This window comes from Carettochelys insculpta, chromosome 2 (assembly GCF_033958435.1).
Source record: "Carettochelys insculpta isolate YL-2023 chromosome 2, ASM3395843v1, whole genome shotgun sequence".
Taxonomy (NCBI): Eukaryota; Metazoa; Chordata; order Testudines; family Carettochelyidae; genus Carettochelys; species Carettochelys insculpta.
This window is the reverse complement of record NC_134138.1, coordinates 189,456,737-189,471,740: the sequence shown is the minus strand read 5'-3', so window position 1 is coordinate 189,471,740 and position 15,004 is coordinate 189,456,737. Positions and strand designations below refer to the sequence as shown.

At 47.7% G+C, this 15,004-nt stretch overlaps 1 protein-coding gene across 4 annotated transcripts in view; it reads right to left on the bottom strand.

Annotated features, from left to right (window-relative positions):
- Window positions 1-13,026: 13,026 nt before the first annotated feature.
- PDE1C (phosphodiesterase 1C) overlaps window positions 13,027-15,004 on the bottom strand; it is a 329,257-nt gene continuing 327,279 nt past the window's right edge. For 3 of the 4 annotated variants that reach the window (XM_074988155.1, XM_074988154.1, XM_074988158.1), the window contains one exon: window positions 13,027-14,836. In XM_074988155.1, the coding sequence (XP_074844256.1) occupies window positions 14,667-14,836 (170 nt within the window). In that variant the 3' untranslated portion in view covers window positions 13,027-14,666. The remainder of the gene's footprint in view (window positions 14,837-15,004) is intronic. The other variant, XR_012644546.1, reaches the window with a different exon arrangement.

Genomic DNA, 15,004 nt, shown 5'->3' with positions numbered 1-15,004 from the left:
CAAGCATTAATATGTAAATGCAATATAGATATGGTACAGTAAATCAACTTGAATACCCTAAAGCTCACACAGCAAAACTTGGACCGCGAACCTGAAATGAATTAGCTATTTCCCATTTTTTTACTGAATGTTAATTTATAGAGATGATGAAATATTAACAGAAACCAACAACAATGAGCTGTGAATATGTTATAGGTTATGCTGTGCAGTTCAAGTTACAATCAACTTCCTGTTATGTTCTATCTACACAGCTAATGCATTATTGTTTTTAAGCTATTGTTATATAGGGCATGGCTGAGGGTCTGCTGAAGGAGCAGGTGGAGGAAGGGTGCAACTGCCTCAAGGCCTGATGATTCAAAGGTGTGGGGGGTTCCTGTCTGCTGCCACTGATTCTGCAGCAGTGGTGGCTGGAGTCTCAGATCCTTTAAATTGGCTCTAGAGCCCCATGCAGGCCTCTACAGTGCTCCAAGTGGCATTGTCTGGGCAGTGCTGAGGGCTCTTTGCATTGGCCGCGCTCCTTCTGAGCAAGGCCCTGCCCCTTCCAGGAGCACGGAGCTGGATCTCCCACCTTGCCAAGGGCCCAGTGAGTCTCTTAGGTTGTACGGATGTTTCTTTATTCACATAGTTTCCTTTTAACTAGTGATGGCCAGCAACTTTTAGTCCCCATCTGTACTTATGTCTTCATGTTACAGGCCCGTTCCACTGAAAGAATTTCCCACACCCTTACTCAGTTGTCACAGGCAGTGGGGAAATTGTGTATTCAATTCTAGAACATGAGCAGTTCAAGCCACTCGAGCAGTGCATGTGAATGAGTTGTCATGGCCTACTGGGTAGGTCACAGGACTTGGACCATGTTCTATTCCTGGCTTTGCCATTATCCTGCTGGGTGACCCTTAGGCAAGTCACTTCACCTCCCTGCGAATCAGTTTCCCCATCTGTAAAATGGTCATAGCAATACCTCCTCTGTAAAGCACCTGGAGATCTACTGAGGGAAGCATGAGATAAGAGTTAGGTATTATCAGAAGCAGGAGGAAGAAATTCTCCCTATGACAAGGAATGGAAGCACAGCTACTCAGTGACTAGCTCTGGCAGTTCAAGTCTAGACAGAGGGATTTATGTGATGAATCAAGATGGATGGATAGCCACAAAGAAGGCCCTTTCCTCTTCTCTTCCTCCACCACCACCACGAGGGCCATGAGCTCCAGTAAGATGCATGGTCTGGTAAGCCATTCCTGCAGGGTATTTATGGCCAACAAGGCACACCAGAAAGACACAGGAGGAGCATAACATGGGGCTGCTGGGCACCAGCCCTTCCAGGCTGGATCTCTTCTGCCTCTACTGTAGAGCAGCCCCACCAAAGGACAGAGGCGGCACAGCCACATTGGGGGAGCTGCCGGGGGGGGTGGGGCCCATGTTGACTGTCCCGGAAACAGCAGTGGAGAAAAGAGCAGAGTGGCAGCAGCCCCTCCAGCATGGCTGTGCTGCCCCAGCGCCGCACTGTCCTCCTGTGGGACAGCTCTTCAGAACCCACAAGCAGCTGGGTGGGAGGGTTAGGGCAGCAGAGCTGCTGGCATTCCAATCCTTTCCCCACCATGGTTCCAAAGTCGCTGGCCCAGCAGGAAGAGAGCAGAGCCTCCCTCCACTGGAAGGCAATGCAGAGAGCAGAGAGGCCCTAGACTGGGCTCTGGGGCAAAGAGGCCCAGGGTCCCAGGAGTGCCACAGAGCTCTGAGGCATAGGCGCCAAGTGGGTGTTGAGCACCCACTGGCAGGCCCCTCCCCACCCAACACCTCCTGACAATGGTGCCCTCCTCCCCCCGCCTCCCCAGCAGTGGCAAGCCCCAGGCATCATATTGTCCCTGTCTTCCCCAATGCCTCCAGTCTCCGCCGTTCTTAAAAGGCAAGTGGAACAGGCTTTGTAACTAAACATTTAAGATCCTAACTAGAGTAATACGTTCTGCAGCCAAGCCATAAAGCTGTAAACACCTTCACACAACACGAGTCACATCTGGGAACATGGCCTGTGTGAAAGTCTATTTCGCTTGTCCCCATTTATACAAAGCAACTCTAGAAACCCCTTTTTATCCCCCCTGCCTGAGCCAACAATTATGTCAGCAGGTAAATGGTCCTGGTATTGTGGGGCCTTTTCCTGGCTTCTAGGCCCCCTGTGGAAATGGGCTAGTGAAAGGATCTGAGTTGCTTCCACTTCCTTTACCCAGAGGGAGGAAACTGGAAAGGAAAACATAGCCCTGCTCTGTGGCAGGGACAAGGAAAACAGCCGGCTCTGAAAAGTAAGGGCAGTTCCCAGTCTGGTTTTCATGTGTCCCAGGCCTCCTCCGGCAGCGGCTGTGCTGCAGGTCAGAGACTTGCTCTGGTAGTGGCTGTGCACCTTCAGGTTCTACTTAGCAGGGCCCTTCTTCCCAGCCTCAGCCCCTACCCCTGTTGGGGTTATGTCTCCCCCTCCCATGTCCAGCCTGCAACACCTCCTGGGTGGTGGCATCTCTCTCCACTAGGCCCTCTACATAGCGGCCCCCGTCTGTCTTTCCAGCTGCTCATCACACCCAGCTTCAGCCTGTTCCAGCCCCAGCTCTGCTCTACCTCAGTACTGATGCTGCTCCACCTCCAGCTCCCTGGACTGCTTCACTGGCTTTGCTTGCTGCAGTACTCTTCCCAGCACAGCATCTCAGCAGCTACTTCCTGGGCTGTGTCTCTGGCTGGCAGTCTTTGCTCCCCAGCTCAGCTTGGGCTCCTGCTTTCTCCTTAGCCAGGCCCCACGTTGTCTGACCCAAGCAATTCCAGCTCACATAGAGGACAAGACCCACCCTCACCTCCTGACTCCCTTATTCACCTGCTTGCAGTGAGCTGGAGGCTGGCCTGGACCATTGGCCTCTCCCCATTGCTCCTGGAGATTGTCAGTCTCAGAGTCCTGATTTCTCATCAACTCTTCCCCTTCCCTTTGGTATGGGGAGCTAACCAACCAAAACCCCCCACTGATTTCAGTGGAGGTCCCAGAGGCTTGGAAAACGGAACATGTAGCACCCACCTTCAAACAGGGAAAGAGGAGGATATGGGGGAACCAATTCCTACAGATGCTGCCTGTTTGCAGTTCCCCTTCAGTCACGCTCAGGCAGTGAGAGGACAGTGCACAGCATGGGTCACTCACTCACTCACGCTGCCCCCCCCACCACTGGCTGGGAGGGCCGGGAATGCAGGTGAGCTGAGTGCTTTCCTCTCCCTCCCTGAGAGTGCTGGAAGTGGAACAGCAAGCAACAAGTAGCGCTGGTAAGAGTTGCGGGGGGCGGGGCTTCATCCCCCCCACTCCTTCTTTAAAAGGTGCCCGGGGGTGGGGGGGCTGAGGCAATCCTGGATTGTTGGGGGAGCATGCCCCCCCCCACCAGCCCCTTTATACCCTTCTTCTGCTCAGCACCACCGCCCAGCAGCCTGGCTCGGAGCACGCCATGCCACCTCCTGCAGCAGAGCACCCAAGCCGGCTCTGACCAGATTGGGTGGGTGCTGGAAGGCTATTGAGCAGGGCTGAAAGAAGTGCAGAGAGCCACCAATGTCCCACAGAGGAGCTCTGCTTCCACACTGACGTGGGCACTGATAAGGAGGAGGCCAAGTCAGCCCATGGCCAGGCCACAGGAACCTCAGTGCATTAGTATGGTGAATGCAAATGCCACCAGGAATAGCACTGCCCAAGATTTGCTGCTCCTCCTGCTGCCAGTCAGGCGTATTTCCTGGCCTGAGAGCACTTCAGAACAGCCTCAGGGCCAGCCCCTGATGGAAGGAAACATCTAGGCCTGCAGTGTCCAAGACGTTCAACACCTGTGGCAAATAGGACTCTGCCTTGCGGCGCATGCTGGCATAGCTAATGGGGGAGGCCAACCTGTGGCTCTTGAGCCGCATGCTGCTCATGGAGCCTTTAAATGCAGCTCCTCCTGAGAGCCATATGCGGGGTGCATCGTCCGCCCGCTCTGTGCGTGCGCCCCACTGCTTGGTCTCTGCAGGAGGGCATTTATTTAGCTACCAATATTCATAATCAATATTCTCATTGGTAGCTAAATAAATGCTCCCCCCCAAGAATCAGGCACCCCCAGCCCCAGCCACTTGTTCTAAGTGAGTGCCCTCCCCCATAGTCAGGCACACCCAGCTCCGCCCCGCTCATTCTAATTCAATGCTGACAACTCACCAAAGCTGCTGCAGCCACGTGCTTCTTCCATCAAGTGGTGGGGCACGTGCATGGGGCGGGCAGACGGCACTGCCTGCATTCGTATGTTGTTTAATAAAGTTCTGTGTAATGTAATGTGGCGAACATGGAACAACGACAACCACAAGCCTGGCGAGCTTTGACTTCCTATTGGACACCTCTGCTCTAGGCATTCACCATGAAAAATATTTCTTCCCATCAGCTGCTGAATGCCACATGGCAATTGTTGGACACACCAGGGCTGACCCTTCTGTACTTGATCCTGTCAATTTTCCATCATGAGTCTGAAGAGCTGCTTAGCAGCCTCGGGGTAACACAGAAGTGCTGTCTCAACCCTCAGCGGTGTCACTGAAGACCTGACCCCTTGTCTCCAGGAAAGTGAAAGCTCCAATACCATTGCTGAACCCCAACGTGTTAAGTTCAGTGGTCGCCATGTGGACCCCAAGGAACCTCATCGGACCGAGAACAAACCTGCTTCAACGGCATCAACTCTGCAGTGAAACAGCCTTTCAGTGAGACTCAAACCAGACTCTCCTGTTCAATGCTGGAGGAACATTTTCAACGTTGTGGCCTTTTCTGAGTGTGGTGTGTGCCTTCAGGGAGGTGTCCTTGTGTAACCGCAATGGAGCAGCCATGGAGAAGAGGAAGATATAGGCAATTAGAGGGGTAACCCAACACCTCAGAGCAGCAGGGCAAATGGGAACAAACTGGCTTCTGAAGGGAATCTTGGTTCCAAAAGCTTGGAAGTGTTGACCTGGTTTGTCAGTCAAGCACTGTACATTGTTTAAGCAGTAACTGTATCGCCAGTGATACCTCTTGCTGCATCACATCTAAATTTATCAGCCGTGCATGGGTCAATGCAAAAGCCAGCAATAAAAATACCCCCAAACAAACTGGTAGGTGTAATTCATTTTTAAAAAGGTGCAGCTTCGTAACTTGTCAAATGTGTATTTACTATTTTCCACATATTTTCTACCTGGGGCACTGGAACGTTGTACTCCAGTTGGGCAATCAGTAAACAGTAGGTTTTTGCTATGTTCATGGGCAGAACCAATATGTAGTTAACCTTTTTGACAGGTGGTGTCAGTAGCAACATGGGCCAGGTTCAATATTGAGGGGACTGGCTTGAGCCCTCTCTCTATAATTAAGGAAAATTAACCACCAACCCTGGGCTTCTCAGAGAGGCTCTGCTTCCCCCTATTGCAAGCACTGAGTCTGCACAACAAAAGAAAAGGAACGAGAAAGCAGCATTAGTTTGGGAAGACACCACAACCAAGATTCAAAAGCTTGTAACCATAAACACCCATGCCACTGTACATCAGGCAGTGCCCTTTGCCTCAGTTTCCCACTTGTAATGAGCAAACGTGCCTTTAACACACCACCCACTTGCCCCTTCACTGTACGCAACTCGCAGTCGGCTATCCTTGGTCAGCAAACACATGGAAATCAGCTCTGCCTTCACCTACGTGCAACTTGTACCTTTGAAAATGTGGGGTGGTGTCAAGTAAACAGCAGCTGAAGCATCTCTCTGCCCACGTTTGGCTCTATCATTGGCCATGGGCAGTGTTCCCTCTAATTTTCCATCCTTGAGCAGAATAATTTTTGTTACGTGCACCCAGGTGTGTGTGAATGGGCACCACCAGTAGATACACATGATGCCCAGGGTGGGTGCTCTGCTAATCGGCAGGGTGGCATCTCTCCTGGGTGGCCACCCAACTGCTCAGCTTACTGGGAACAATGGCCATGGGCATGCTGCTTTCTCTGCCATCGCTGGCCACTCACTACCATGTCTGTTATGCGGCATTCTCAGGTTCCACGAATTACCCACATCTTAGTGCTTTCAGCCCCTAGAGATTTCACTAGGCAAAGGGGAACACAACACGGTTCAGACCAGTTGTGTTGACTTTTCCTGCAACACTGCCTCCACACTAGGTGTAAGGTTTCGCCCCAAAGCCAGCTCATCAGCAATTTTAGCTCTGGTAACCACTGAACAGAAACAAGGCCTCTCAATTAAGTCTAATCAACTCAGTCTTTAAACACTGGGGGTGGAGCTGCGAGGGGTTGTCAAAAGACCTCTAGGATTCTAAAATCAGAGTTCTCACCCTCAGGTCAGAATGCCTGTCCTCTCACAGTCTGGTGTTTCTCACAGGAAGTCGGCACCCCTGCTCAGTAAGCGAGGGTGGGTTCAGGCTGACCCCTCAAGGAGGGCATGCTAAGTACAGTCCTTCTGCCATTCACTCATACAATAAGGATAATGCCCTGGCACTGAGTAATGAAGTGACTTGTAGCCCCAAACCAGCCACAACTGAACATTTTGACAAAAGCAGGTCTGTCTGCTGAAGGCTTTGGAAGGGTAGGTGTAGCTAGACCACTCCTTTCCGCTCCTGATGTTTTTCCCTGTGGTTCGTCACTAGGTATCACAGGAAAGCTCATGCAGATCTGCTTAATTTCTCCCTGTGTTCGACTGCTCCGCTACATGACTTCAATATGATTTCCTTTGCGCATATGTACAAGGGAAAATCAGCGGTGAACATCAGGTCAAGGTCCTTTAGAAACTGTGGCTTGGTTAACTGCATCCAAGTTGTATTCAACCAGGACTTTCATTCTACTCCCCAAAACTCAGACTGTTTTCAGTAATGTCAAGCCCACCAGCACACATGAGATTTTGGAAATGTAAGGTTTCTAGTCAAATGAATGCAAGGAGTGAAACCTACTAGCCTGCTGGATTTTTACTCTCTGTAAATATTTCCTTGACCTTAATTTTCCAGCAGCGGAATTGGGGTCCCGCCCTCATTTTGTTAGTCTGCTAAACTGAGGAAGCGCAGCAAGCCATCAAGGAATCTTGCACCGCAAGTCTTACTGGAACAGACAACAGGACAAGAATGGAAGAGAAGCAGAGGGAAGAAAATGAGAAAACTGGGCACCTCTGGGGATGTAAATATTCTAACAATGGGTTGTATTGTCCATGTCTGTTCTTTCAGGTGCAATAAGCAAGAGACTAGCCCAGGCTGACTAACTGCTGTACCAAGAAGTTAAAACTAGACTGTATGGCCACCATGGACAGACCCTGTCACAAGCTCTAGAACCCATCAAGCCGCCCATTCATTTGTGTCTTGGAAACCACTTCAGGACCTTTAGGGCCTGGTCCAAAATCAACAGGGGTTGATGGAAAGAGTTCTAGCATCTGCAGTAGGCTGTGGATCAGGTCCCTAATGTATTTAAAAAAAAGTCATTTAGTATTGCATTCTTCTCAGTATTATCTGGGTTTCCTCTTCTCTCGCTGTGTTCCTTATTGGAATTCTCTGTTCTGGGAACCAATCTTGTCTCTCCAGCACAGTAGATTTCCAACTGTTCAAAAGTCTCCTCTACCTTTTTCCCTGTCTTGCAATCTTATTTTACAAGACAATGGACAGAGCGACTAGTAAGAGTTAAATGGAAGAGTGTGGCCAGAACTTTTCTTCCAGGTGTTGCCAGCTTCTCCCAGATAGTGGAGAAATCTGGGACTGGGGCCCCAGTCAGTGTAAATCTGCATAATTTCATTGAGTGCAGTGTGCCAACACTAAATTACACCTACATCGGGCAACTATCCTAAGTTTAGCAGAGCATAGTTGTGGTCCTATGGTTAGTAGACTTGTTACACCTTGACTCTCAGGCTGGAAGCTTGCCGGGTCTGTGGGAGGCTAGGGGAAGAGCAATGGCTGGAGGGATAAATAAAGGCCTATGGTGAGATTCAGTGGGACCAGCCTGGAGGCAAAATAGCAAGCTGGCTGCTCAGCTGAGCAGCAGGTCTTGGGAAAGAGGTTGAGGGAGTGGACCCAGAGAGACAGGTTGTGCAGGGACTGAAGAACAAGGCTCTTCACTGCCTAGTTAACCTTACCAGCTCTACTGCTTCCCCTGTCTCACTGCATACTCACACCCTCATCCCATGGACTGTGAGAGCTCCATCTCTGCTACTCTCTCTCTCTCTCTCTCTTTCTCTCACTCTCTCTCTCTCTCTCTCCTGCTGAGGAGTCAACTTCCTAGGGGATACAGAAGTCACGCAAGCTGTTTCATGGATACACACCTATAAAGTGTGGAAAGAAAACTTAAAGAACACCCCCTGCCCCCGGGTATAGCTAAGAAGTCATAATGGATGCAATATTTTGACGTTTAATGAACAGATCCTTAACATGCATTGCCTTGCCAGAAGTAATGCATCTAGTGGTTAGAAGAATGGATGTTTTCACAAATGAACCACAAAGTGAAGAAAATTTTACGTGTACAATGGAGAGTTGCAACAAACAATTCAGGCACCACTGAATGGTACCAAGCTTGCTGTCTCCAAACCCCTGAGTGTTATGTTATCCAGACTCCCACTACTTGAGGATCTAAGCAAAACTTTCCTTACAATGCTAGGTATCCCTTAAACAGCATATGCTGCTCTTAAAAATCATTGCTTGGAAAACTTCTATAGGTCCGCTAGATGGCAGTGTTGTCCTGCTAGGGTTTCGACACATGCAGCCCTGTAGAGTTGAACGGAGCTGAATTATTTCATTCTCGTATGTTCTCCCCACCCCTTCTGTCCAGGAATGATTTGCTCCAGTGCCCAGTATGTGCATGGTAGAGTCCACAGAAGCCTAAGAAGTTTTTAGAGGGATAATAACAGTACATCAATATATAAAGTCCAAGAATCACAGCAATAGAAGGTGACTCTTCTACATCTAAGTTACATGAAGAGACAAAACGAGTGAGGTAATCTCTTTTATTGGACCAAAATTTGTGGGTAAAATAGGCCGATTTTGAAGGTGCAGAGCTCTTCAGAATAGCAGATTTCTTTCAACAACAGAAGTTGGGCCAAAAAACAAAACAAAAACACAACCTTATAGCCTCATCTGCCTCATCTGTTTACTATCCTGGAACCAGTACAGCTACGATAATGCAAGCAATGTAGTGTTAAATGGGGCATTTGGTGACATCACTCACTCTTAGCCAAAAGCAGCATTCTCCAGGGGATACAACACTGGGCTGGGACTTGTATGATGTAGAATCTCTTTCCCTGGCCTTCTGGGTAACCCTAGGAAAGTCATGTGGGCTGTGTGCCCCTCACCAGTAAAATGGGGATAGTTACACTCACCTCAAAGTATAAAATGCTTTTAGACTTTTGGATGAAAGACTGTACAAGAGCTGATTTTTAGTTAAGTTGACAGGGCTCTCAACCAAGAGTTTACAGTGGGTATTAAGAATCTCTATTCCTAGACTTAGGACAGAGGTCAAATTAATGACTTTTATTTTTTTTCAATACACACACACTAATGGTTCAATATAAAATATATAGTTTGTGATCAACTTCTTGGTTTTTATTTATGCAGATTTGGTCACAATGTTTTCCCTGAGTGCTACGTACATCCCAGCAGTTATTAAAAAACAAAAGCAAATAATTTAAATCAGGCCCATACTGACAGATTACAATAAAGGGAGAGAATCTGCTATAGCTTTTTGACCTCCACCCCCCAAAAATATCCTAGCCCAGCCTCTGTCTACTTCCCCATGCCCAGAAAAAAAGCTTGGGAGACTAAACTCTCTGCAGAGGTGCGGGGGGATAGGGTTTGAGGGGGAGGAGCCCCAAAGGAAATTGCCCTGAGATGGTGTATCAGTTGCTGGGTAGCACCTCTTTCTGCCACCAGCTCTGCCCAGTTCAGAGCCCTTTCTCCTCGTCTACTCTTGCATGCTTGTTCCACTCACAAAGTCACAGTCCAGTGACTTTGTGATGTGACCCACTAGCCAGTCCAGATTGCGATTTCCCCTGCTGGTTGAAATCTTTCAACAGCATCAGCATCAGGCAAGTCTCATGCCCATTGCTCTGGCTATGGGAATCCCACAGTATGTCACAAAAGCTTCCCAGGCACTGCTCCTAGCAATGCCATGCTGCAATGGAACTCGGGGCCCTGGGCTCCCCATAGCAAGCAAGCAGTTCAGATCCCCTGGCTACTCGCCGAGGCAGCATCTACACTACAAGATACATTTGATTTTAAGGCAGTTTGCTCGATAGTACCATGTGACTGTCTTCACTGTGAATACCATTAGCTCCATTTAGGGAGCACTAATATTGAGATCACAAAACTGCAGTTACCTAATGGGTGTAGCATCAAGCTCGAATTCAGAAGTTCGATTAAAGGCCAGTGTGGAAGCGCCACATCTTCAAATGGAATTCCTTAGCCTCCAGAGGTGTCATGTGTGCAACCCACAATGCTCCTCAGTGCTCTGCTCTGGCTGCTGCTCTGCAGCAACAGGAAGACTGTGAATTTCAAAGCAGGACCAGGAAGCCTGTGGCTATGGGCTCCTGTTTGTATGAGAGCCTGAGAAATGTCTGTCTGTCTTTGCTATTAGCGCTGTGAGCGCATCTACCCATTACAAATCGTCCCTGCAGGGAGTTCATGGTTCTGTCTCTACACTTGGTATTTTTTCCTTTGCTGCCTGGCACCAGCTGCCGCCCTCCCGCACCACAGCTGTTCTGGGGGTTGTGGCTGCATAAGAGGCCAAGAAACTTCTTCTCAGCAGTTTACATTTGTGTGCAACCCCCCTTTCCCTCCCCCACAGGTGCCACACAGTCGGGGTCTTTCCCACACTCAGCCACATCACGGGGGTAGCCCCCAACCCAATAAAAGGACGTGCCTGCCGTTCGGTGCTGACCACACTGCCGGGCAGCACCATGTCATAGATTGCACACGTTTAGGGCTCCAAGGGCAAGAACAGTATTTGGGGGCTTGCAGCCACCATGGGGCCGTCTCCCCCAGTGGCTCGCATACTGGAGGTTTTGCTGCCACCGGGGCAAAGTCACCCCTAGCAGCTAAGATAGCCGGGTAACTACTTCAGCAGCCACAGACCACAGCATCCCCCCACACATCCCGCTCAAAATATTTCCGGGAGGTTGCTGTCCATTGCAGATGCCTGCAGGTTTATATTTCGGTTATAAAATCTTCTTGCTAATATCTGCTATCTGTCTTCATGCGTTGACCCCCTCAGAAACCTGGTGGCAGGGGGAGGGTAGGTCTAGTTGAAATTCCTGTTTGCGTTATAGGTTCCGTGTATAACATTTCGCTGCCCCCCACCCAGGCTGGCAATATCCGTGCAGTGTAGGGAAAGTCACAAATTCTTTTTTCCTAGACTTTTCTTTCCTCTTCTTTCTAACTTGAGAGTACAGTCGGGGCCCCTACATTATTTTCAGGGATCACTTGCAATGATGGGAGGTGGGACACTCAGTGGGTGGCCAGTTGAGAACACAGTCATTGCACAGAAGCCTTATAGTGCACCAGAAAGCCAAAGACTCTCCCCAAAGCAGCGTAAAGAATGGGAAAACCAACAATTCTTTTGTCTCGCACTTTTGTATCTTCTTCCTTCTAAGTTTAGAATACAGTCTGGGTCCCTGGATTATTTTCAGGGATCGGAAGTGATCATGGGAGGGGGGGCCACTCAGTGGATGGCCAGTTGAGAATTCAGCTACAGAATAGAGACATTTCTGTAAACTTTTTTGCCACCTGTGTGGATGCCCTAATTTTCCTTCCTTTCAATGGGGACGATGGATGTTTACTGAGCACAGGAGGGGAATGAGGAAAATGCAATGTGGGAAGATGATGTCAAAGACCAGCGAGCATACCCAGAATGCTACAGGGATGAGGGAACTGTGGGATAGCTTCCCACAATGCACTGCTGCAATTGTAAATGTTTTCCAACTTGCGTGTGGCAGCAATGAGTCGATTTTGTGAGGAGCACGTAGGAAGTGAGGATGGTCAAATTTGAACTTATACATTACAGAATTACAAAATTGTTATTAATAGATTTGAATTGATCTCCTAGTGTAGATGCAGCCTGAGATACTTACTATCCCCAGCCATCAGTATCCTCTCACAAAAAGCTTCCATTCTCTCCCGCTTCTCTTTGCCTTAGAGGCAGAAATGGTGAGCTTCTAGCAGTGCTGCCAGCCTCCTGGCTTTATTGAAGCCTTTTTCCTCACAGGTGAACTATTTTTTCATTTGTAATTAGAAGGCTTCCTGCAGCTTAAATCTCCCCCTTGCTGCTTAATTGGCTGATTGGGCCCACCTGGCCTAACTCAGCTCTCTCAGGACAAATGTGGTGGAGCACATCCTGCACCGGGGGCAGGGAGGGGAGCCAACAAGGCTTGAAAAGAGGCTGGTGCTGGCTGGGAAATGGCCTGGGTAGGTGGAAGATAATATACTAACTCACCACATCAGCCTACAAAAGCCAGGCTCCTAGAGAACACTCAACAGATTTTAGAGCAGTCCCTGTCAGCCATAAATGCCAAGGGAGGTCAAGAAGCTTCACTACACTGTTTTCTCTTGAGGTAAATTGCCTTTCATCAGAAGGAGCCAGGCTGGACAAAGAATATCTTGTGATAAAGATGATGGATTGGATCTTGACAGAACCAGGTTCAATTATTGGCTTTCCCATTTACCTCCTGTGTGACTGCAAGCCAATCATTTGGTTTCCCTGTGCCTAGTTGCCCATCTGTAACAATAAGATGTCAATACTCTTCTACATGGCAGGAGGAGGAGACGTTGTGAGGCTATCACCACTCTGCTTGTGAAGTGCACAGACTCTATGGTGATGCAATGTAAATAACAAAAAGGAAGTGTATATTAAACTAAATCCAGGGAGCAGGAAGGTGAATCTGGCTCCGTAAGGCTAAACCGGTACTATTTGATTCCAAGGATGTAGACAGAAAGGGGAAAAGGTCGAAAAAAAAATCTGTGGCAAATCAAAGGCTGTTTGCAAGAAAGAAATGACACAGAAAATCCATTTTAAAGAACAATATATTGCATTTCTATACAACCCAGTCATGTAAAACATTTCAGGGAACTTTACAAGCAATATAGAGTCAAAATATATGGTCTTCATCATTCTGAGAATTCCCAGATATAAATCAGGTTTTCAACATTTCAGTAACAGAAGACTTTTTAAATAGCTACTATATTTTATTGCACTTATGTAGCTGGGAAGCACAGTAACCAAAGACTGTAGAGATACAAATTGTGATAGTGTTTGGGGAAAATGGAACATAGAAACCAAATGCATAGAGAGGTGACAGAGCCAATAGGCTGGGATTAATTAACTGGCAGTGACATTAGTGGTGCTGCCTATGTGCTACTTAAGAGGAAGACTATTAAGAAACTAAAAGTAGGAGCAATATGCTGAGGACACCTATTTTACGGTGCTCACTGACAGCAGTTGTCTGTGAAATGCTACACGACCTGTGCTAGTGTTCAAAGCACCAAAAGGTAATTTCCAATGAAGAACTGCAGTGCCTATAACATTCCCCAATTTTTTCCTGTGCAATGCTCAGCCTTTATTATACTATCAATGTGGCACGACAGTGTTAGCACTTGAAATGTAGCCCTTCTCTTCACTGCAGTCTATAGCCAAATGAAACAAGGCATTGGATGGGTAACACTGCTATCCTACCCTGCACGCCTGTGGGACCAAACAGACCTGTCACCGTGTGAAGTTGACCCTTGAACTTCACTACTTCATGTATTATTGAAATGGGGCTAATTAATAGGGACAATGTCACAGCTTCAACCCATGAGTTTTCATTACCTAACATCATTTGTAGCAATGCCTTTCAGAGACAGCATTTCCAGGAAATGCTAAAGAAGAGTGTGGACCTGTTTGGTGCTCTTTACTGAGAGACTGAATTTGAGTGCATGCGTGATGAGCCTGCAGCCCTTTCTTCTTCTTCTTACCACCTTACTCCTGTATTAGGTATTTATTTAATACCAGCTTATCTAAATCTATGGTTCCTTCTTCTCTAGAAAGTTTGGAGGGACATGGCTCAAAGACTTGGATTCCAGACTTTGTATCGACCAATGGGCCAAAGGTCAGACACATACACTAATAGCTGAACACAGCTAAATAAGCCTCATGCATTTTAATGTGGTGTTATGCCTTTTTTTTCTGTGTGTATGTGAAATTAGGTGGGAGGTGTTCATCTCACATTCCCTCTAGTTATGTGATTCTCATGGTCAAGTCTCCTCACAACATGATCAGTTTAAAGGTAGCTTAGGCACACGATATTGGGTTCAATGCAGAAATTACTGCGTTAAATCCTATATACCCTGTGTTATATAGAAGATTAAACTAGATGGTCATAATGGTCTCTTACAGTCCAAGAATCTATACTCTTCTTGGTTTGATAGTATCTCTATGTATGCAGATTTACTTTGGAAAATTAAAAGTAACAGCTCAATATTTTAGTTTAAGGAGGAAAATATGCCAGTAATGAGGAAGACTATTGAGAATGGGTCTACTGAAAGCTTCCATGGGATTATTTGGCTAAATCATACACTTGTTTGCATCCTGGATTCTTCCCACTTGGCGCAGCATTAAAATGGTCCATGTGATCATTACAGAATGTCCTTCACCATCCTGTAAATACCAGTGTGAAGAAAAGGCGCTTTTCTCTCTTCTCCTATTTCCTGGTCCAGTTCTGAGAAATGTGTTGAATCTTTTTCATCCTGCCCCTCTGGTCAAGCAGCTTGTATTTCACCAACTGGTCCTCGGATTTCTTGTGAAAGGGTGGGAAGTCGGCTCCTGAGTGGGAACTGGGTCTCTTGGAATGGCACAGTTGAGGTTTGATTGCTAGAGGTTATAAAATAAAACAGAAAACAAAGGTCACTCATTTACAAATCTACTGTCAGAATATTGGAAACCATTCCTTGGATTTATTTGCACTCCAGTCCACCTCAACCGTTATGCCTGTCTATACAGAGGGAAGGAAAAACATATTGTCTGATTAGTGAAAGATGG